The sequence below is a fragment of the Brienomyrus brachyistius genome, chromosome 3 (assembly GCF_023856365.1).
Source record: "Brienomyrus brachyistius isolate T26 chromosome 3, BBRACH_0.4, whole genome shotgun sequence".
NCBI lineage: Eukaryota > Metazoa > Chordata > Actinopteri > Osteoglossiformes > Mormyridae > Brienomyrus > Brienomyrus brachyistius.
In genome coordinates this window covers 24,424,430-24,447,758 of record NC_064535.1, presented here as the reverse complement: position 1 = coordinate 24,447,758, position 23,329 = coordinate 24,424,430, and the positions used below count along the sequence as shown (strand labels likewise).

Here is a 23,329-nt window from a genome sequence, read left to right as displayed (position 1 = left end):
CCAAGAGGAGGCTGACGTCTGCTGGGACATCTTGGCTGAGCGGCTCCTGGAAAGCTGCATTTTGTGAAGCTGAATACCAAAAAATTGCTGGCAATTCCCACCCCGCATTTACGAAAATGAAATTTACATGGTTGCTATACACACACTACATCGCTGCAGCACGTGACAGACACAAAAAAGCACAGGTTAACCAAAATTACCAGATAGAGTTTCTGTGTCCTTATACTGTGTGCAAATTAGTTAATGCAAGCATTTATAGGATTATGCACAGCCCATTGCTTAACTGGTTGTTTATGCAGCTTGCCGCTAATCCAACACAAAAAGGCACTACCAGCAAGTTATCAGAAAACCCTTTGACTGTCTGCCCATTGTTCATAGTAAATACCCTAAAATCCTGCCTGAACACTTAATGGCCTAAATATGTGTTAAGCCAGCAACAGACTACTTCTCATTTGAGATATAACCATCTCAAAGTACATGGAAATTGGATCCTTTAAACATCGAATATTGAGTTTTCATCTTAATTGGACCGAACAGAAATATCATCATTACGGAAACCAACATAAGGAACCACAAAACACAGCTTTTCCAACATAACTAAGAGCAGAGTGTACAAGATGGGACAAGTGCAACCTGACATGTCTACAACTTAGACGGAAATTCTCACAAAGGGAATCGAACACGCTACAGTTTGACTACAATTATCCATCTCCAGTTTTGGCTGTATTGTCTTAGCTATTGTATACCTAAAACTTTTTATTAAGCAAAATTTTATGAGACAAAAAAAAACGTTTAACCAGAAAACAATACTTTGCTTCAATGGTCGAGTAATTATAGTGTATGTTGCAATTAAAGGACATAAGACTAATACAGTTAACATATCTCAAACATTTCTTCACATATTAGCATATAATGAAAAGCACCATTATCCATCTAAAAATTGCAGTGTATTTCCCTAACCTTTGCAGACCATAAAGACTCAGCCTGCTTGTACTTAGCATAACAACTCCCACTCAACCAAAATTTCCAAAAATATGTCTGTGGTAATCTATTTGGTAATCACATTAAATAAAGTTACGATGAGCTTACAACAAAGGAGGTCAAACAGGTATCCATGCGGCACTTTTCATACCCGAACCAAGGTTCTTCCCACAAGAAGGTATTTTTAGTGATGTGCAACACACCAGGGTAGCTACATAAGAAGAAAGTCTTCCTTGAAAGACAAATACACCAAAGACTCACTGTTTCCTCCAGGCATCTCACTTGCCAGTCCACTGACTAGACTTCAGGCTGTTTCCCTGGGGATTGTCGAGTTCGGGCAGCAACGTGACCGGTCTGGCTACTCTCAACACAGGCATTCTGACACAGAAGATTGGGGTGCAAGGCAGCCATGCCTGGAAATGATAACTAAGACACAGCTGCAAGAACCCCAGCATAAAGAGAAGCAACGGAGGTTGGACGGCTGACAGCATGGTGTTGGCTGTACCTTACAGTGATGCATGAAATTCTGCACCCAAGAGGACCCGAGCACAAAAAACCACATGTAGCTGATTTACTGAATTTGGACGCCTCATACGTGACATAAGCCTTTATTGGGTTCACATCTCAAAGCTACAGCTGGTCCAGACACGGATCATTTAGTACATTTTCTAAAATTCCCCCATGAAGACCTGAATGTTATGGTTAGACATTTGAGTAGAGAATCCCTAGAGACCCAAGACGCCATCAGAACTTACAGCCTTCATTCCTTGAGTGTGACCTGTCTAGCATGCGAAGCCTGATGCAGGCCATGCAGCGTCACCTCAGCAGGTGGAGTCGCCAGCCTGTCTGTCCGTCAGCTGTCAAGACCAGCCAAAGCCCCACCGCATTCCTCACCATCTGGCCTCCTCCCAAACAGAGACCAACACATATTTCAAGTTCCAGAATTTTTAAGTCCTAGAACTTCTGCGCATCACAATACACCCTCGTTAATATTTTAGGCATACTACTAATCTGCTTATCAAATTGTGGACGCGAGTAAATGTCCAGATAGTACCGAAAAGCCAGCATCCGGGCAAAATGGTTACGCCTGTCATGTAAAGCCCTGGTGATTATTGCACATGTGCCATACAAACGATGTGATATTGTACAGAATATTAATAAAACAGAGACATTTAAGACAAAGAAGAAAACACCTCCAACAGCAGCACCCAAGACCAGTCCAGGGAATTCTCAGTTCTTAAAATCTCATACAGTATAGAATCTTTTCTCACTCAAATTCCCATGTCACCGTAAATAAAAAGTTAACAGTTTGCGTGCATGTGCTTGTGTACACCTGCACTGACTGGTATTTCCAAATAAGTAAATGCAAAGCAAACTGCTCCAAGCTAAAACCCATCATGCCTCATCTAAACATTAGAGAGAGGACATTAATCAGTCCTGTTTGGTGTAAAATGTTGGCAAAGGCAGTTCACATAAAAACCACATCAACAGAACTTGCAAGAACAATGAAACTTCAGTGAAAATTGAACAACCTTGTACATATCATATGACTATGGTTCACTTAAACAGAAAAAGTGACATTTCTTTTTTCTCAAAATCCTCAGATCTCAGGTTTCACTTGACCCTGAGACAAGGGAAAAAGTTCAGTCCAAAAGGACACTTTTGTCAATGACCAAACACACTGGTTGTTATGTTGTTGTTCTGTGCACTTTATAGTTCGTCCCATCCTGTATTGTTTGTCTAATGTACGCAAGGGACAGTGGGAAACGTAATCTCGATATCTTTATATGGCTAGTACATGTAAAGGAATTGACAATAAAACTCTCTGACTCTGAACTGCATGCCATCTCTAGGCATCTTCCCCCTCCACTGAGCCTAATTGAATAGCTTTGGTTCAAGAAGTGAGAAAGTGGGGGAAAGTGGCAGGATAGAGGGTTAGGACACCAAAGTTACTATCCATGCCTACAGATTAAGAGTGAACATGGAGTTGGGTTTCAAAGCTGGAGCCTGGAGGCACTGGGAAACAGCCGTGACCATCATTCATGAGTGACGGAGCCATGTTTCTGTCACTGGTCGACCCTGCCACCATAACCCAGCTTACTGAACCATGACCCGTTCACAGGAAAGCCTACTGGAACACCACTGTTTCTCAGCTTCCCTTTTACCTATTTATAAGGCAAGGCTGCAGCAATAACAGCAGGAAATCCGACTGCATTATTCACGACGGAGAAAGACGAAGACGCCCACTGCAGTGTGAACCTGCACTAAGTCAATGACAATCATAAATTCAGCGCAGGAGGAAAACCACAACAGAATTAACTGGCAAAGCTGCTTTGTACAAAAGCATGAGCTGTGTATAAAACACTCAGGAGAGTGGAATTACAAGAATATAATGCAAAGTGTTAGCCCAAGCTTAACATAAGACAGAAACACAAGTGAGTGACTCATCAGAACCTGCCTTTGCTCTGCAGTGTAATCCACATTATAATTGGCAGTATTTTGGATTTCCTCAACTTAACACCCAAAAAGGTTGGTTCGTGGTGAGTATTCTGGCAACCGTACAGCACAACCGATATCAGAAGTGTCATAAACGGACTGCATCAGGCACAAGGAACGATGCGAAAAGGCCAAAATATCCGAAATGCTTCAATAACTGCTACAGTGACATGGCCACTGAGGCCAGTCACTGGGGAAGGGAGGAGAGAGAATGGGAGATACCACAGAGCTGTGTCAGCTCAGCAGAAGATGAGCTGGACTTCGGTCCCTGGCAGAGCACAGCCGCACCATTCTGCAAGCAGCTGGTTAAGTTCACGCAGAGACGCCACATCACTCGCCTAGTGGTGTTCACACCTGCATCGGCAACCTTGAGACTTGATGGCCCCCCACTGCGACAAAAGGGAGTGACTCAAGCCAGTATTCACTCTGTTACAAACCCCTCATGCATTCTGGAACAAAGAACCGACTTGAATTAAGTTCACGGAAAATAAGCGAAGTTGAACCGGTAAAAACTGAGCATTAGACAGCCCAAGATTGGACTCCATTTATAGCAAGGCAGAAAGCGTGCTTTCTACAGGAAAACTCAAAAGGCAATCCAAAAAGGATGAGTGAAGAAGGGTGCAGAGGGGACCAAAACAATGGGAAACAGTCACCTTAGACATGGGCTTGGACAGGCAAGTTGGGAAAGGGGTAAGAAAAGGAAAAGAAACACTGATAAAAGGCTGGGTATTGGTGCAGATTAATCATGAAACTTTTCCCTCCGTAGTTCTTGTACCCAGTCAGAAATAAATTACACCTGTAGACTTTTAATCACTTTCATTTGCGTCAGTGTTACCCATGGAAAAAAAAAATCAAATAATTAGCAATATTCTAATAACTCACAGCAGGTCAGACACAATATCCATTTTCTCTTGCATCGATTGCTTTAATTTCATTTTACTTTTATGACTTTAATTGCATCACTGTAAGCCGGACACTGAAAATGACTGGTGTGAGAATAAAACCCTACTGGGCTTGCATTCACATGCTCGGAGAACTCCATTACCAAGACTGACATTGCACCAAGATGGCAGCGCAAGGCGATTGCACAATACTATTGCGACACTCCTACAAGTAAGAAAGAAAATAGCGCCACCTATATGATGAGGAAAAATACAAGTAAAATTCAGCAAAAAAAGAAATTCAAAGTCACAGGGAAAAGGGAAATTAACTAGAATTAACTAGATTTTGTGAATCAGTATCGAATCATCAAAACCAGGATCACGATTAATCATGAAATTGATATTCCTCCCAACCTTAGACTGATACCTTGTCAATCCCTTCCACATTGATACACCACGAAAGGTTTATTTACTCAAACAGGAGGAACACTAATTAACACACTTATTGTGGCTCAATAACACGGACGTCACCTGTGACAAACACGGTTCTAGATGGTGATTCATAATAGCAATTTCACATCAGAAATGCTGCTTAACAATTGGTCACGACAAAAGAATAAGCACAGGACTGTAATAAACTGTCCATCCATACACATTAATGCGCAGCCAAATGGTGAAGCAGTAGCCTTCTCTGTTCAATGAAACCCGGGGTCCCACAGACAAATGACGAGCAGCCTTCACTGAGCGATGAACGCAAGCCTAAACAGGAACGTTGACAAGTAGAAAGCCCAGGCAGTGACTCACCTAAGCAGGGCCAGACACACCACCACGACCCCACCCCAATCCCCTGTGAACACCACCCGTGCTGCACATGGCCCCATCCCCATCTTTCCCCTATTGCATCACCTATTTTGTCATCTTGAAAATTTAATCACATCCGTATGGGGTTCACTTTGGCACCCGAGTCATCGCTTACTCAATGGAGACAGGAAGCCATCCAGGGTGGCAGCTGGGGTCCACTCAACAAGGCCAGCAACCTTACAATATAATCCAGCACACCAAGAAGCTATGACGCCTGCACCCAACACCACAAGGGCACCATTAAATGGTAATATGGGGGAGATTCAGCGCTGTGACCTTCAAGAGTTCATGCACTTCCTAATCTATCTTCTGGGTATTTTTATAATACAGAGCTGTACTAAGAAGCCAGTTTCAAAATGAGAAGTGTGTTGTATCAGTAAGCTACTGACAGAGAAGCTGTTTTGGACCAACTAGCTGAAAAAGCCCCCAATGTTTTTTTTTTTTTTAACAAGCAGGCATGTGAAGTTTCTCCATCTCAGATGTAAATAAATAATTCAGAGACTCAATGTAGATCAGTAGATCAACAGGAAGCTGTGCATTTCCCATCTCCAATCAACAATCAACGATACACTATCTACACAGAAAAATGCAGACCCGACTTCTTAGGGCTGGGAGCAGAGCTTGCAGCACTGCAGCACAGCGTCACATGTGCTGGAGATTTGGGCCGGCAGCACCAACACTCCTGTTCACAATAACACTGCAGATCTATTTATAGACGCAGCAGCGCTTCTGAACAGAAATTCGACGGCGGTGGCGGACACAGTGGGGCGTGAAATTAAACTTGAATCCCCAGACCAGCTAACCCCACACACGGGAACAAAAAACAAACTCGCATTGTGATTTTCCCCCCACCCACCACAAAAGGAAAAAAAAAATAAAAAATTATATTTATATTTTATATATATATATATATGTGTGTGTGTGTGTGTGTGTGTGTGTGTGTGTGTGTGTGTGTATATAACAAAAAAAAAAAAAGTGCTGCTTGTCCTCCTACACCCTCCTAATAGAAACTCCTATAATCATAAATACCACTGAGTCTGCTCATGAAGCCCTGTTTGCACGTAGCTTAAGCAAAGCAGAGGAAGTGACCAGAAAAGCCACACAATTCCTTGCCATTTATCACAGGGAAGCAGATAGGATCAATGCACACCTGGGCTGAGCGACTCCGCGGGTGGACAGGGTGGCAGGTGAAAGCAAACAAGAGCCAAATTAAAGTGACCTTATCCCTAGACCAAGAGGGTGGGAGCGAGGACACTGCTGGTTCAGGAAGACCCTCAAGACTGTGCAGAGAAGCAGTACTAGGCCTGCAAGGGGGTCAGGTATGAGGAGTACGTCTACAGGCAGGCAGAAGGAAGAAGCAACATGCTACTGAGAGTTTCATCATAGCAGGTAGGTGCAGGATGAACAAACTGGCTCTGTGGAGGCAATTTATGACCTCAAGCACCTACTTCCCGGGAATTTAAAATACAGTGTGTTTATACAGGTTAATCAGGTTAAACCAAAATTTCACCTGTATTTAAAAATGAAAACCTGACATTTCCATTTGAATAGAGCACCGTCCACAGTTTATCAAGACGGCGTGGCATGGAGAGTCTGCACTACCTGAACGACTACCTGACAGGGACAACAAGGCGCCTAAGCAGACAGACAGACCAAATTTCTCCCTGCCGGACAAGATGTGCCGCCTCTCAAGTCATCTTACGAGGTTACGAGGTCAGGCCACAGCTGCCAAGCTTCCTACATTCCAGAGAACAGGGTGGCTGTTACGACCCCAAGTGCCTGGGATCTTTATATATAATAGATGAGGAGCCCCAGCCATCTGTCACAGCAAGGCTGGTACGGCCCAGCACTGAGCAAGGCCTTGATATTCCACAGCTCCTGATTCATTTCTACGTCATCTAACTGCAGTTGTAAGCCTGACAGCCTGAAATAAACAAACACCAGGATGGTATGGCATGACAAAAAGGAGTGTCAGTTGATAAAGTTAAAGATTTACAAAACCTTTCATTACACTGGACAAGTACACACATGAAGGGACTTGGCTTAATAATTTGGAGCATAATTCTAAAAAGAAAACAAAATAGTGAAAATTTTGTACTCAAAAAATTAAGACAAACTGCGAAGCCCTGCTCAGGACATAATAAAAATGTACGCTATCCCAGGCTGAATCGGAGACTTATGGTATCCTCACACTAGATAACCTGTACCATACTTTTGACCCCGAAAGTCCAGTTTGTTTGACCAGTGTGGTTGCACCGTATCATGCCCGGGCATGGTACAAGCAACTGTGTGTAGGCCGGCTTGAAGAGATGGGCCTGAGCATGGTCAGTTGGACTCGAGCACGGTAAGCATCTAGCATGTTCACTTACCATGCACAAGCACGGAATACAGACATGATATCAATTATGCATCTGACACACATGTACACTATGTGTGAACCGGACCCAGGAGGACTGGATCACAAAAAGTTGTAGATAGTCTTTTTCCCACAAAACAGTGAAATAAAATGACGTGTACAGATCAGGGAACTGACAAGCATTTCACAAACATGGCTGCAAAGGACCACTTCAGTTTGTGGCAGAGGTGCAGTGTTTGCTGTAATTTTAGGTTGATGAGAGTATCCAGGAAGTACTGGATGCAACACACAATACTGATCATTTTATATGTGCAGCATGAATAAATAAAATATAAATCACTGTGATGCATACTAATAGATTTGCTAAATTAATGTGTATCCACAAAATAAGGACATTAATAATGAATTCTATTGTGATATGCAATAATGCTTTCCTTCCTATATTTTCTTCAACACAAAAAAGCCACATGGTCATGACAAAAGCGTGCTCAAGCACGGATCGTTAAGTACAATGTGAACACAGATCAGCAAGGGAGAGGGGACAATTGTGCTCAGGCATGGTACAAGGCAATTGGGCCAAGTGTGACTGCACCTTCAGTGCTACGTTCACACCTTCAGATCAACAGGATGGAAGATACACTCCAGCATGGCACGGGAAGTGGCGACCAGACTGCCCGCTAAACCACAGCGCCGTAAAACCACTCACAGCAGAACCACCATCTTCCAGATGACCAGTTTATTTCATTAGCACTTCAAACTTCAGACCACTTCAAAGTGACCGGAATGTGCAAATGGAGAAGGACCCACATCAGCCCACATCAGCCAAATAATGGCCCAGCCTAAAGACAGGTTATCAATATGCCACGGGGGTCCCTTGACTGACAAGCAAGTCAGCAAAAGAGAGGCTGCAGTAATGTAGTGGGACATCACTATTGGAGGTTCTCTTGGATCCAAACAATTAAGCATCGCTTCCCATTAGCTCCAGTCCAGATCATGCAGCGACGCCAGATGAGGCAGCAGTATTTTTAGCCCTGCACTTCCTTTGCTCTGCCAAGCATACGAAGGAGGACTTCTGAGAGCCCCAGCTGGCTCTAGGGCATCTCCAAAGGTCACGCCAACTATGGCATGAAGAGTTTTTAAAAATCGTGACCTTTGAACGTGGAGGAATAAAGTCAATTTCAGAATGAATAAATAACAAGCACAAACAACATGGCCAACATGGCCTTGTGTTTGACTTACATATCACTAGCTAGCAGGCCTTGAGTAGGATCAAGAGTCAAATGCACCACCCTAGAAAGCACTGTGGTCTTGTACTGCCTTAGTCAGATAGGTATGGAGGGAAAGTAACATTTTTTCCCACAGGACAGACACAATATTCGATTTAGTGCTAAACATTTCTAATGCAGTTGTTTAATAAGAAACTTCTGCCATCTTATACTAATATACTATATACTAGTACCCATTTTAATCCTGAAACATGAGAGTGTTCCCTTGTCAGCTATGTAGGGTTCTTAACACATGCAAAGTGGAGATCCACTTAGTGAGAAAGGAGTACCCACAAAAAACCTGTCACTGAGGTCAGTGAAATCCAAACAGGGGGAACATCTTAATCATAGAATGTAAACAACTTCCAGCTTTAAACCTTCATTACTAGTTGCCTACTCTATGCTCAATTCATATTCTTCCTAAAATCAGTCAAATGATAGGCCATTAGAATAACATATCTAGTATTAGACGTACATCACAAAAAAAAACAACCACACATTTGTTTTACCTCATAGCCCTGATCAAAACAAGCAGTTAGAAGGTGGATGATGGATGGATGATCTATTATATTACCATAAAATAGGAAAAAAATAAACTTTCCAGTTGAATTCATAGTATAAACATAGCAACCAGTGCAAGAAAGCATAGACAAAGCCTATCCACCTCCAGGACGCACAGACAGGAAGATTTAATTTCACTGCATAGAGAGTAGTCTGGTTCTTAATCATTCTGACTCCATTTAGTGGAAAAGTACAGGACTTATTCAATTACTGCAATGCCTAGAGACCTAGAGAAAGCTAACATTAAGAGGAAACAACGGATTAGGACAAGATTGGTGGTTCACAGGGTTGTCTGTACCCCGAGCAGTTTTGATTTACAGTAAAATGTGAACAATGTTTCTGATTATTCGTTTACTTAAGGGCAGGTACTTTCCAAATTCCTCAGAAACAAATTCACCTTTAGATGTGTGTGTACACAGTCACTATTCTAGTATCACTAGTACAAATTTTGTATTTAGCCTCATGAAAAACAAAAGACGTGAGAATGGAGAGGAGCACTATAAATCAACCCCCCCTCCCAGTCTTCATTGTCCTGAGTGCAGCCTGACGTCCTTCCAATGGAATGTGGAGAATGCAAGATGGCAAATAGGGTTTGGGGGGCCTACACAGCCATGACGCCCATTTAAATGAAGCAAGTCCCTAAGCCTCATTCCAAGGCCTGGGAGATGCTCATCTCTTCAGACTTCCTCCCCTTCATAACAGGCCCATTCACTCTTGCCACTTAAACTGCACCAGAATCACAGCAGCAGGTCAGACAGGACAGTCTGTGATGCCAACATCCAGCCACAACACCAAATATGCTGCTCTTAAATCACATCTTCCTGCTGCGTTTGCAATAAGGAAAATGGTTTTCCCAGTTGATGTATCATTTCTGTGCGTGTCAGTGGACAGCCTGAGATGACAAAACTGGATGCTTGTTCAGAGGTTCTTAGGAAAAACGAGACGTAATCACTTAAACAGAATTTCACTGGATCTGCTACCAATGCTGTTTTGCACTGACAAAGCACCCCCACCCAGTCACAAAGCTGAAGGAGGCAACCAAAAGGAGGACAGATACCCAAGAAAAGCTAGGCGGACAAGGGCAGAACCAAGCGCTGAAATGCCCAGGAGAACCCAAAGCCGTCCCATCCCTCCCAACCCTGACCTTTGGCTCATATCATGCAGAACACAGCACCAGAGAGAGAGAGGCACAGCTGAGAGCCGCCTTTCTTCACTAGCGTCAGCGGTGACCCTGAGGAGATCGGTGGAACTGGAGCACCCTCAGTCACATGCTATAGATCATCCCAGCAACGGGAGGAGGGAAGTGCAAACAAGCCTTGGCAGGCCAGGCCCCTGTATTTCACAGACAGGCATGGAAATCTACAGCAGATTAGTACGTCTTTCTTGGATGACTGTCCCTACTTTACGTGACCTGTTAGGTATCTAGTACGAGGTTCAGCGAGGAAAGGCATTTTCCATTGGATATGGCCAGTATTACCTCCTTTGACTCACACTTCAGCCTCTAGTAACTGAACAATTCTAACACATTACATTGAGCTACACATTGCCATATACTTCAGGGAAAATAAACGTTGCTATTGCATATGAAGCAGGCCCATTAGCACAGTCCTTGGGGAATCCCAGACAATCCACGTTTTCGCTCCCTCCTAACTTCAAGGGAATTGGGAGAGTGCAAAAACATGGACTGTCAGGGGGTCCCCGAGAACTGGTTTGAAAAACACTGCATTAGCAAGCACTACAGAAAGAGAGAGAGCGAGAGGGAGGAATTTTAGAAGATCAATTTTTCAAGCACAGAGTAACTGCCAGAAAGTCCGGTAACTGCTGGGACTGAGATTCAAACATATGAAATCAGCCTAAACTGTGATTTTGCTTTAAGTCAAAAAATATTACATCGGTTGAAGGGCCCCACTTAAACGCAAAGACAAAAAAAGTACCAAAGAAAAAAAGTACCAAACTAATCCGACTAAAGCAAAAGCCAAGCAGCAAACATACAAATCTTTCAGCAATGCTGAATTAAGAAAAACCCAGCCCCTCTAGTAATCTCCCTTCCTTCGAAACTTAGCAAATTCCAACAAATGAAAAGTAAACGGCAAAGGCCTCGGTCCACGGGATAGGCTTTCTCTGCACCCATCCCTTGCATTATTCACAGGTGACGACACTATGGCTTTAAGGACGTTGCTACAATGTGACGGCAAAAAGAAAGAACAAAAAAAAAAAAAAACAAAAGCTCCGCCTTCAAATTCCTTTCTGGTGAATTTCCACATGATAACGCAGCACAGACAGCCAGATGGAAGCAAGCGGCAGCAACAAACTCTGACCTACATTTTCACTTCCTCCTCGGCACTACATTACCAAACCCAGCTGCTGCGTTTACTTCACTTACCAACCATTCTTTAAGAGGCTTCCTAACAATGTTATCAGTTCAAAGTCGGGGAGGGCTTTCACCAAATCAAAATGAATCTTACAGAGACATCACAGTATTTCAAACCACAGGTGGTCAAGGAATTGCCACAGCCCTGGTGGAAACTAGTCAGCAGAAACAATGGGGAAATCACTGGGACGGCCCCAGCGATGGCAAACGGAAGACTTTGCATGGGCAAGGGACCGAATTGTGAAAAAGCTTCCTTTTTACACTTTTTACCCTTTTCACAGATTTTTTTGTTTAATTTTGGCAGTTACAGTTGCACGTTTAAATGAATATTAGCAATTTCAGAATGAAAGAAATACCAATATTGTATTTCATTCCTTTAATTAATTTGGAAAGTTTAAAAACAGGGAAAGTTTATACATTAAATCAGCTGTTGACCTGCTCCCCTGACATGAATAAGCGGGTAACTGCAAGGGTTTTCTACCACAACATTACGCTATAAATAAAAAGATGGGGAGAAGTGAAAAACAAAAATCTGCAAAAAAAAAGCAAATTCTTGCCTTAAGGGGGAGGGGGAAACAGTTTCATTTGAGTGCCCGACTCCAAGACTAATCCCAAGACTTTCCAGGGGGCAGGACAAGATTCATGCACATTCCCCCCACCAGCCCAGACGCAGAGCTGCTAACCCCTTGCTGGGACAAGAGACCCATGACCTTATGGTTCCTTTCAGACAACGATGGGGGTCCATTGTAACACCTTCTGAATTCACAGACCCACCTTAAACTTGCTCCCGGTGCCACCGATACAAACACTTGTCAAGTCTCCAATCAAACACTACATATACTTCCACAAGCTAGCAGAACTTTCGTCACCCATTCGCACCAAATCCATATAGCTGCTATTTGCACTATTCACCTCTTGTCAAGCCTAGAGAAATCTCTGTAAATTCTCACTCATTATGCATGAGAACTACTCTTTCAATGTATGCCTATGTATTAAAACACATTAAATCACTTAAATCAAGGTCATGCCCTGAATGTGCATGTATGGTTTACCCCCTCAGCTAGGCTTATTCTCATTAAGCTACCAAAACAAACAAAAAACACAAGTATGTTTAACAAATAATAACAAATGTACCAAACAAGACATATATGTGGAGAATCATTTCGGTGAATGCACCTTGCATCGTCTTCCTTAAGCCCCATAGACAGGCAATAATATAAACTGACGGGAGTGTTTATTTCAGTGCAATCCAAGATTAATAAATATTCAGCCAAACAAATTATGAAATAAAAAAAGCAAATTATCTTACTAAATAACAGCAGGGGGGTTGTTCCTGTTCCCTTCCAGTGGTCTGATTTGTAATTAGACACAACAGCTTAATTTACACTCAGCCCTTGAGACACAATTATAGAGTACCCAGCATGCATTTGAAATGGCTTGTCCACATGACCAGTAACTGCCAATTAAGGGTCCCTTGCGCAGCAGACAGTGCACTAATCTCGGACTTTGCAAATCACTTTTGGCACTTCATAAGGATAGAGTCTTTTAAAAAAAGCCCACAAGGTGAGCCAAGAGAGACAATTGAAAGCATCATCAGTAATACACATGACAAACTCAGAGGGGAGACGACGGTCAAAGGATCCAGACGTGTCACCTGGGATATCGAGCATTTTCTGAAGCTGTTACATCGTAATGCTTAGAGTGCACTTAACTCTACATTATGACATGTACTTATAAACATGGGATTTGTGCCCGAGTGCCAGACGAAAATCCCATTCAATTTCAGAGATTCGGACTCTGAGCTGACAGATTAGCAAATACAGGCTTTTTGTATTGCTCTGCTATTAAGAATTTTCTAATGCACGTTTTTTTGTACTTAATGTAAACAAAGGATGACTGGATTCAAAATTAATTATACATATTTAATAATATTTCATTTTATATATTATATATGTATGTATATGAGAGAGACACACACACCGCACTCATTTTCCTAAAACCTTCATATTTTGCTAGTACTTATAATTCCCTGTAATTGTGAAAGTACTTTCAACCACCCATTGTCAGAACCGAGTCCAGGAGATTAATAAAAATTCAGAGGTCCACAGCGGAGCCCATTTATGGGTGGCTCAAAATCATTCGCTGAAGTGCTTACCTGCAGTTCACACCAAGCCACTTCCACGGTCGTCTCAGTGTCGAGGCCCTTGTAGACAGTCTTGAAGGAGCCACGTCCGATCTCGATGTCGAATTTGAGAAAGCGGCCATCAGGAGAGGTGCCCACCGCTTTGGTCTCCACCTCCTCCCTCTGTTCAGCCTCCGCCCGTGCCTTAGCAGCCTCCTTCTCCTCCTCTTCCCGCTTTTCCGTCAATTGCTCCTTTTCCTGAGCCTCCGGTGGACCCGTCTCTTCAGGTAGACTAGAGGAAAGCTCCTTATCGCCGGCGTGAGAGTGGGGAGGCTGTGTGTTCCGGCTCTCGACCAGCCCGTCATCGGCAGCAGCGTCCTCCGCAAGCTTCCCAACCACCGTATCTCTGACACTCGTTCCAGGTTCCAAACCCAGAGAGAAACCAGAGAGAAGATCCTGCTGGACAAAGTTGAGCTCGCAGTCAGGTGGGGAAGTGAGGAAGCAGGCCTTGCTGGGGAGGTCCAGGGCCGTGGCGTTAGAGTCACAGATGACGCTCCGGCGAAAAAAACGGTGTTCTGCAGTCTTGAGATCGCGCTCCATGGTGTGACGACGCCGGCGGACCTCCGGGCCGACCTTCTCGGCAACAAGCGTGTCGGAGCTAGCGCCATTGCTGTTCTTCTGGGGAGGAGGGGGGGGCGCCAGGAAAGTCACGACCTTGCTGGGGTTTTCCGACATATTTTCCATGTGTGCTTATGAGCAGAAACGGCAGGAATAAATTACTAAGGAAAGCCAAAAAATTTTAAAACAAAAAGACGCTAAAACCTCAGCTTTGGCCTCAAGATGTGAAGAAAGCCTATATACAGAAAAAGAAAACTGACAGAACTGGGGTTTGCTGGTAAGCCCCTTGCTGGATGTCACTTAAAGGCAATTAAGAAGTTTACAGCACGCAGGGTCAGGCCCCACGAGAGGGGGTGTTCTTTTATAAATGGAAAAGAACAAGACACTGTCACAGAAACACAAACACTGCTGATGTGTACAAACAGGGACGATCATATCCACGCCACCCATCTTGCAGCGACATGGAGAAGGCCGTCATTGAATATAAGAGATTGCCGACGGGGAGTGCAGAGGCCTGTTCCTGCCTCATACGTTTGTCTCTCGAGAAGATGCACGAAGGGATGGCAAACGTAATGCACAGTCCAGGCTCACTGAAGAAAGAAAGGGGGCGAGGGAGGAAAAAAAAAAACAGAACAAAATCATATGAATGTCTTAGGACTAAAACAACATACAAATCAGCAGAATGGCATGTGGTTACAGTACAGGAACAGGACAGCAAATGACTTCATGCCATCTAAGGTAGGGGAGGTGGGGCCAATCAGCCAGTAACAACTAAACAGTTTCACTTTATAGTTGTGTTCCCCTGTTATGGGGCATGTGCAATTTCTGGCATGTAGATGACATACTAAACTTCACGCATACCTACAGTACACTGTGCTGATTATACAATCTGATTTTCTCTCATATACCACAAACTACTACTGATACGTTAAAGCGAACCATTAAAAAACGGACAAATTTAAAAATGCTAAAGTATCCCAAATAACGCTGAGCTGATAACTGATCTACCTTTAATATTCTTACCGATGGCAATTCATGTATTTTAAGAGGCGTCACTCAAAAGAAAAATACATTTACAATATCATTGTGTTCACAAAAAAAAAAAAACTGCACAATAATCTACGTTATGTCCCGTTGATATAGTGAAGGGCTGTAACTGGTATTAAGATTATCACAAAGATTACATTCATAATAATACATCTGTCGGGTAAATTGCGACAGTTTCCGGCCGAAAAACTCTTCATCGGGAAATATACAGTATTTTAACCAGAGACGCTCCTCCGTCCGACAACTTTTACCGACTGCTCGGGGGCGCCACATGTGCTTCCACCGCTATGATTTTAATTTTACACCCTGAAAGCATGCACTACTGCTGAAAAATTATAAGGCGAGGTGTCGCCATAAGCTTTAAACCTTACTCGATTCCATGCATATGTATTCGACATTATGACTATTAAACGAAGGCAGGTTCCCAGCTGTGTTGTAACTCGAAACCTATTAAGGTCCGGACCATTTAAAAGTACAGCCAGCTCATCCCGATAGACCATGTAACTCAATCTGCCTTGAATTTGAAATATTAAAAGTAGTCCCAGCAACCCGACCACTACGTGTTCCACTGATTGCAAACCACCCCGACTTAAACAATAATTTAATACGGTGAATGTTTAATAACCAAATAAATACGATCGAATGCCAACCAGTGCAATCTATCCGCTCGATGGACCCGTCTGCAGTTTTATTTATAACAAATAATTTACTGTATTAGGTGACCAAACAAAAAAAAGACAATGAGACGTGATGCTGCAATCGGCCGCCTCTCTGGCCAATACCCAACCTCAGCTACATTCACATAATACACTCACAAATACCTGTTGAACCGTTCAATATCCATAAAACCATTAGTAATAAAATCACTTAACCAAATCTACATCACATTACTTTATATACAGATGCTGGACACCGATGCCGTATCAAACCACCAAGTGCGGTCCGGACCGCATCAACGGGCTTCCCGGCGCGTCCTCTTAAAACTATGCCTTGGAAAAGATACCAATCAAAATGAAAACTATTCCGTCGTATTAGCTACATGCGCAATACGACAGACGGACATGTCACCCACAAAACCACGTTTTCTTTGCCCGAAAGGCGCGTAGCTGGATAGTCCGACTTAAAGGAACGACAGAACAACTCACTGGTTAAAAGGTGGTTAGCAGCGAACTTCCGTGACAGCTAGATAAGGGGACACCAAGTAAAGTCATTTACTGCTTATGACAAAACTAGACATATGCTTCCAAAAGCACCCAAGTGCGCCTTCATTTGCTGCGGCAGTCCCTAAAATAAGAAGTCGGCGCCAGTAACCATCTAATATTACCTCTTGCAGTCACCAACACCTCCGATTTAACAGGAAAAATACGAAGCATTGGATTCAGCAGTCACATCTACTCATTGGAGATATGCACAGAAACACTAGGACTGCATCGCTTATAAGCTGCTATGAAAATCGCTTTATTTCTCGTGCCGAAAATACGTTATGATATTTAGCAGCCAACTCGGACACGGCGGACACGGCAGACAGCTACAAACACTGCCGAGAAAATGTAGCTGGCTAACCACGAAACGCTGATGGCACTGCTTTTATAAAACAATAGCTTCCCCAAGCTATTTTTTTTTTCTTGGCACAGGGTTGATCTTGCGGGACAATACTTTATTCCAAAGTATCTCGTTTTGTTCTGCGGTGTTTTAAAATTCGAGCCCCCCCCCCCCAATTCAGGTCGTTTCCCATATCGACACCAATATATCTATCCGACCGGTCTAGTACTGACTATCGGATAGAACAGGTAAGATTAAGGAATCACACATGGATCTTCTTTGTTCCCCCCCCCCAAACGGATACCGGATGACAGGTCCGAGGCATCGGCGCGGTTCCGTCTCAAGCTCTCATTTTCGCCAACCGAGGCGATTTCCACCGATAATCCTCCGTCCAGCTGTCCGGGCCACCCAGACACAAGCTCCGCACCGCCAGCCGGCGCCTCTTCCCGCTGGATACAGGTAGTGACACAGCCAAGCGGGCCTCTCGCGGGGCCCGCGGATCCCGGCTCCGGATGGGTAACAAATCTGTCACACGGGCAGGAGACCGCTCACTAGCTGGCCTGGAAGTCACTAGGCAGACAGGCGACAACGAGACGAAGCTGGCCCACTGCAGTCTTTAAATAAAGAACAGGGCTGACCTCCATGCACTGGACCCAGCACTCAGTGCCCGCCCGGTGTTTTATATTATTTATTAGCTTGCTAGCTGACTAACATCCAGCACCACACTACCAATGCACTGTCATTCCGGTTTCTTGCCTCTGACAGCCACTAGGAGGAAACAAAAAAAACTTTGATAAAAAATATTACAAATTACTCTACCGCAGATAACTAACTATACGAATAATTACTGAATAAAAACCACCAGTATAACCAGACATCTATAGGAAAACAAAAAAAGGAAAAGAAAAAGGGTCTGCCTTCAGTTCGTTAGCAACGATAGCTAGAAGTGCGCGGACAATTAAATCAAAATCAACATTTGCTTACATAGTTCCTTCAGTAAATATTCCACACATGTGATGCTTTATTAAAAGACTTAAATGGAGGTGAACTCCCACTAAATTCACTCGTTGCCGCTTCCCATTTCGGACTGACCAAATGGCGACTTTACCTATAAACCAACGGATCCTCCCCCTCTCACAGTTCCAGATGTAAGGGAGAAATTCTTTACGACGCCTGCGCATGATCAGGGTGAGCTCATCGGATGTGTAGCCTGCCCTTAAGAAGACAAAGCGCGCTGCTCCGGAACTGCATTTCCCAGGGTTCCAATGGGCACGCCGCGAGAGAACTCCCACAATATGCTAACGGACAAAGGCATTCGTAGAAGCTAACGGCTCGCCTAGCCCCCGCGAGTCACATGATCGACCTGAAAGAGCAGCTATCGCGACGGGCGCGCTGGCAGACGGGCATGACTGTTTTGTTTAGAGGCGAACAATGGTTCCATAGTGCAATGCAACACAAGGAATTTTCCAAAGCTTTAAAATCTCAAAAAAAAAAAATACGAGAGGCAAAATATGAATGAAACTGATCATGCATTTTTTTGTACATTCAGTGAACATTCTTGCTCTGAGGAAACTTCTCATAACGTGAAGATAGCAAACAAGACATTTGCGTTTTCATGTACATCTGAATGGATTCATGTTTTGCATAACTGCATGAATCATATGTGCTTGGATGTTACTAGGTTTTATACTTTAATAAGGACACCTCAGCCGCCACAACACAGATAGTCTCTTCAGCATTTTATGTCTTCAAAGAAGCAGTAAGACTGATCAGTTAGGTTTACCTAGCATGTCCTCTCTGATTGTGCGTGGGTGCGAAGTCCCTTTGGAACTTTGGTGCTTTTAAGTGTCTCATTAACCATTTTTGCTAATGGATGCAGCAAAACGGCCTTAACACTCGTGCTGTCTGGTGCATATTCCCTGCAGCACAAGGCTGTGGTCACCCTGGAAGGGATGTCCACTTGACTTGACATATACATATATACAATTTAGAGACGCCAGTTAGCCTTGACTGCATGTCATGGCAGGAACTGTGGAAGGAAACTGAAGTAACATGCAAACACCACACAAACAGCAGAGGTGTGATTCAAACCCCAAGCCATGCAGTGTGAGGCAACGATGCCTAATGAGTCGCCATGCAACAGTAATCTTTAAGTTAGACGTGTATCTGACAAAAAAGCAATAATCTCCTCTTTCTCATTCATAACTGCATATACTGCTAGTAGCTCCTTGATGCCGTGAGTTACAACCCAGCTAATGGATAGAAAAATTGTGTTTATTTTCACTGTACTTATTTAAGAAGGCAGAAACAGCAAACTGAACAAAATCAGCTGCTAGAAAAGCCATATTCTTTTAAGGATTGCAAAAGGTGTGCATGTTTTTTTTTAAGCAGGAAGAATAATTTGTCAGGATGCAAATGAAGAGCTGCAGTTAAAAAGCTGAATTCCTTTCTGGGTATAATAACCTTGTCTCACCACATACTTCCTGTTCAGTTTTGCAGGAAGTGAAAGCAGCGTTTATGCTCCACTTGTGCAGGCAGTTACAACCCACGACTACAAGCTGGAAAAACTGCACAGCCGATTAATATGTGTTTTCAAAACAGTAAGTTTCACTGGCGTATGTTTTTGGTTGAACATGTACTATTTCAGCACACAACAATGTTGTTCTACCTCATGCAAAATGATTGACTTGCAAATTAGGAATATAAAGTGAGCCTAACATTCATATTTTCATAATATTTGAAGTATATTGGACATATTTATAATTTCTGCATGGGTGAAAATCTTGCGGTTCTTATTCTTTTGCCATCAGTAGGCCATCGTACTCTCCGATTCACTATGTACCTTCAAAGGTTGCGCACACTTAAGTGGACATCACCCGGGGTTGCTCAAATAGATCAGCCTATGTTCTACTTTGCACACACTGATGGAAACTGCAGAGCAAAGCTATTTAAGTTAATGGAAGAATTTCCTGGTTGTCAGAGCAGTTCAGTCATGAAGAACGGTCAGGTATCACTGGCAAGTGCAATTTTTCCATTCACGGGGAATTCTGGATCCATGCCCATGCCATGAGATTGCAAAAGTCAAAGCTTTCCTTCAATTTTCCCATCACTCAAGGTCCTTAGAGACCCTCACCCATGTTTTTAACCATATTTAGTTGTGTATCATACTGCCTGTCTAAAACATATACATTTATAAAAAAAAAAACAAGAAATTTAGTTGTCTATGATTCTGCCTGTCTAAAATCATACCTAATTATATTGGAAAAACATTTCCAAAAGAGATTCTACAAAGAATACTAGAGTTCTAAAAAATGGACTGCAAGATCGAAATTCTTATTTTATGAAATTATTATTATTTTTTTTACACCAGCCAGTAGGGAAGCCTGCAAGTCATCTTCTGTACAGCTGACATAAAATGATACAATATTGCAAGAGAAGAGTTTTCAGAATTCACATGGAAAAGAGACATTTTCGTTTCCCACAGTTACAGCTGCGATTTTAGTAACAGCTTTTTCACCCTTAGACCAGCCTCCTCCGCTCGACTATAGCTGAGTAGTGGAGGAGGGCAGGGGGGAGCAGAGAGGCATCTTCCCCCAGGCCCATCATGGCAAGGGGGCCACTGCGAAACTTACCAAGCCCCTGACCCCCTCTCCCCCCACCAGCCTGCAAAATTAATGAAGTGCCCATTTTGTTAACAGACCATCATGCCAAGTTTGCAACAATTTATCAAGAACTCTCCCCTGGTTGGCAAATTTTACATTACCCCCCCGGTGTGAGACCTCCTCTGCCCTTGACATCATTGTCTAATATATCCAGGATATGTTATCTCTAATTCTTAGCGAAACATAGTTCTTAGCACTAAAATCATAGAAAAATTATGCTATATCTGTCGGAGCTGTGTAATGAGAATTATTCTGGCCAGTACCATATGTTTTTATTGCTTTATTTGGGATCGTCTTACAACAATTTACATATTCAGTACGTATTTTCTCTATATTTGCCTGCTACAGACCACTTGTTTTCATGCAGTGTTCCAGTTGCAGTGTCCTTTTTGATCTGTGACAGACTGAGGATGAGCGCAGAGGCCTTGCCTTCTTTATGTTGCTCTGCAGCAGACTGTGCACAATACCAGGAAATATAGCTCAATCGGGACAAAAGGGAAGTTGCTCTTTAAAATTGAATTATATCTCATCTCTTGTTAGAGGTCACATTTGTAAATAGCACACTAAGTTCATTACAAATGGGGAAAGAGACATTTAGGTGCATTTACTGTGTGAAGTTGAATGTTCGGCCAGAGCTCCCAGACAAACGTTGCATGATCAGATAGCAGCAATACGCTGCTGTGTTGACGATGTGCGGCTTTTGCATTCGCTCACAGATGACAGGATGATCACAAGGTACTTGCCTTCTCTTATTCACCCTTATTCATGGTAGTGCATTTCAAAGTCAGCCTGCACACGGCTGTAAAGCCGTTTACCTACTATTCTGTAGTCCAATGCACCACTAGGGGGTGCTGAAGAGGCCTAGGTCTTCAGCAAAGATGACTGTTAGTACTTTGAGGTTGAAGCTCACAAAATAAACCCTTAATATGATAACACATTCAACAATGTCTAAACTAAATTATTCTTAGTGAGGAATCTATTGTCTTATTTTTAATTGTAAGTCATCGTAGCCAGGGAAGAAGTAAAGGACTCTGGTGTAGTTAATGACTGTGTATAGGACTAACACCACAAATATACTCACACACAGAACTCACCAGTTCAAAAATAAGAAAACAAAAATACCACCTTGCTAAAAGTTTTAAGATATCTATCTTTCTCCAGACATTTAATTTGAGTTCTTGCTGGGAACCTCATTTATTTGAAATGATGTTTGCATAACCCACTTGTTCGGATTTGAACATCCCTTTGTCTTCTACTGCTCACTGTCACCAAAACAACCAGCAAAGCAATAATTAGTGTCAGCTGGGAAACAGAAATACATCTGAAAATACATAAATCGTATGTGCATAACAGGGTGGTACTTAAAAGTAGGAAAATGCGGCTTGATTGTCTTGAGGAACTGCGCCACAGTGGTCCTACGTGTTTTTGATGAGCACAACTGATTTTATTATAAACACAAAGAGAGCAGACTATTTCTGTCTTTTGTTTTCAAATTGCAAGATCGACAGAATGGGTAAAAATAGTGTAGCAGCGAAAAAAACGACAGGCTCTAAACATCGCAGAATCAGGCCCTAGAAGAGACACTGCTGTTGTACCTGTGAATAATTTCTTCTAAGTATCTGGTTGCATGGTTATGGATAAATATGTCTGCAAGGGAACTACACTGTAGGGAGTAATATGGGGTCTGCTGCAGTCCACGCGTCCATATAATGTGGTATGTTTATGTTTCCTATGGATACGGCCTCAGTAGACAGGGCTGGACTGACCATCTGGCAAACTGACCCCCGCCCCCCTACTCGGCAAAATTTACCATGGGGCCATGGGGGACCCCAAAGTCCAGGGCTGATTTGTAATCCCACTTTAGTCGTGTCAGTAGCACATGTTGATGCGACAGTTTCCTTTAGCACGTGTTTAGGAGACAGTGGGGGGGGGGGGGAACACTTCCAGCCCTTCTTATCCCATCATCCAAGATACAACATGAAAATTGCCCTTTCTGAAGATCCAGGCCAAATTAAGGCATGATTCTCCTGTGACGCTGAAGCGTCCATCATGGCAGGAATGGAACACAGCCTTGGGTTTGGGGAAGCGGCCCCCCTTGGTGTGGTACCACCGGCTCTGAGGAGCCCTGGAAGCATTTTGCACCTTGTATTTCGTGGATGATGGGAATGCGGTCCGGCCTTGGCAATGTGCCGCGGTGACAGCCAGCGTGCTAGGCAGGAACTGTCACCCGGCTGACGAGTGAGTGCCACACAAAGGCGCTTTATAGAATAGTGGGGACCGCTGAATAGGTGACTAGCACTGGCTGGCCTTACACTCCTCCTCTGCCTGGAAGTTTCTGTGAATACCCACGATGCTTTGGGGCATTGATCAAAAGCTTCACAGTTACTTTGAAATGAAGGTATTTCATGTCGTTGTTGTGGTTATTATTATTATTTTCACTAATACTACTACTAGTACTACTGTTGCTAATACTACTAATAATAATAATAATTATTATATGTATTTTTTTTTTTTTTACCAAAAACTGTTTTTTTTTTACTAAAGTTAAGAAATTATCCTAGCACCA

General features: G+C 43.1%; 1 protein-coding gene across 23 annotated transcripts in view; it reads right to left on the bottom strand.

Moving 5' to 3' along the window:
* Nucleotides 1-18,283, bottom strand: part of wnk1b (WNK lysine deficient protein kinase 1b) — a 66,547-nt gene extending 48,264 nt beyond the window's left edge. For 20 of the 23 annotated variants that reach the window (XR_007396722.1, XR_007396723.1, XR_007396726.1 and 17 more), the window contains exons 1-2: nucleotides 18,086-18,244; nucleotides 13,928-15,102 (exon numbers count right to left, since the gene is read on the bottom strand). Coding sequence is in view for 11 of the 23 variants with exons in the window: in XM_049006697.1 (XP_048862654.1) it covers nucleotides 13,928-14,638 (711 nt within the window). In the remaining 12 variants the exon portion in view is untranslated. Of the gene's footprint in view, nucleotides 1-13,927; nucleotides 15,103-16,704; nucleotides 17,267-18,085 lie in introns of those variants that run through there. The other 3 variants (XM_049006698.1, XM_049006709.1, XM_049006699.1) reach the window with 3 other exon arrangements.
* Between the last annotated feature and the right edge of the window lie 5,046 nt (nucleotides 18,284-23,329).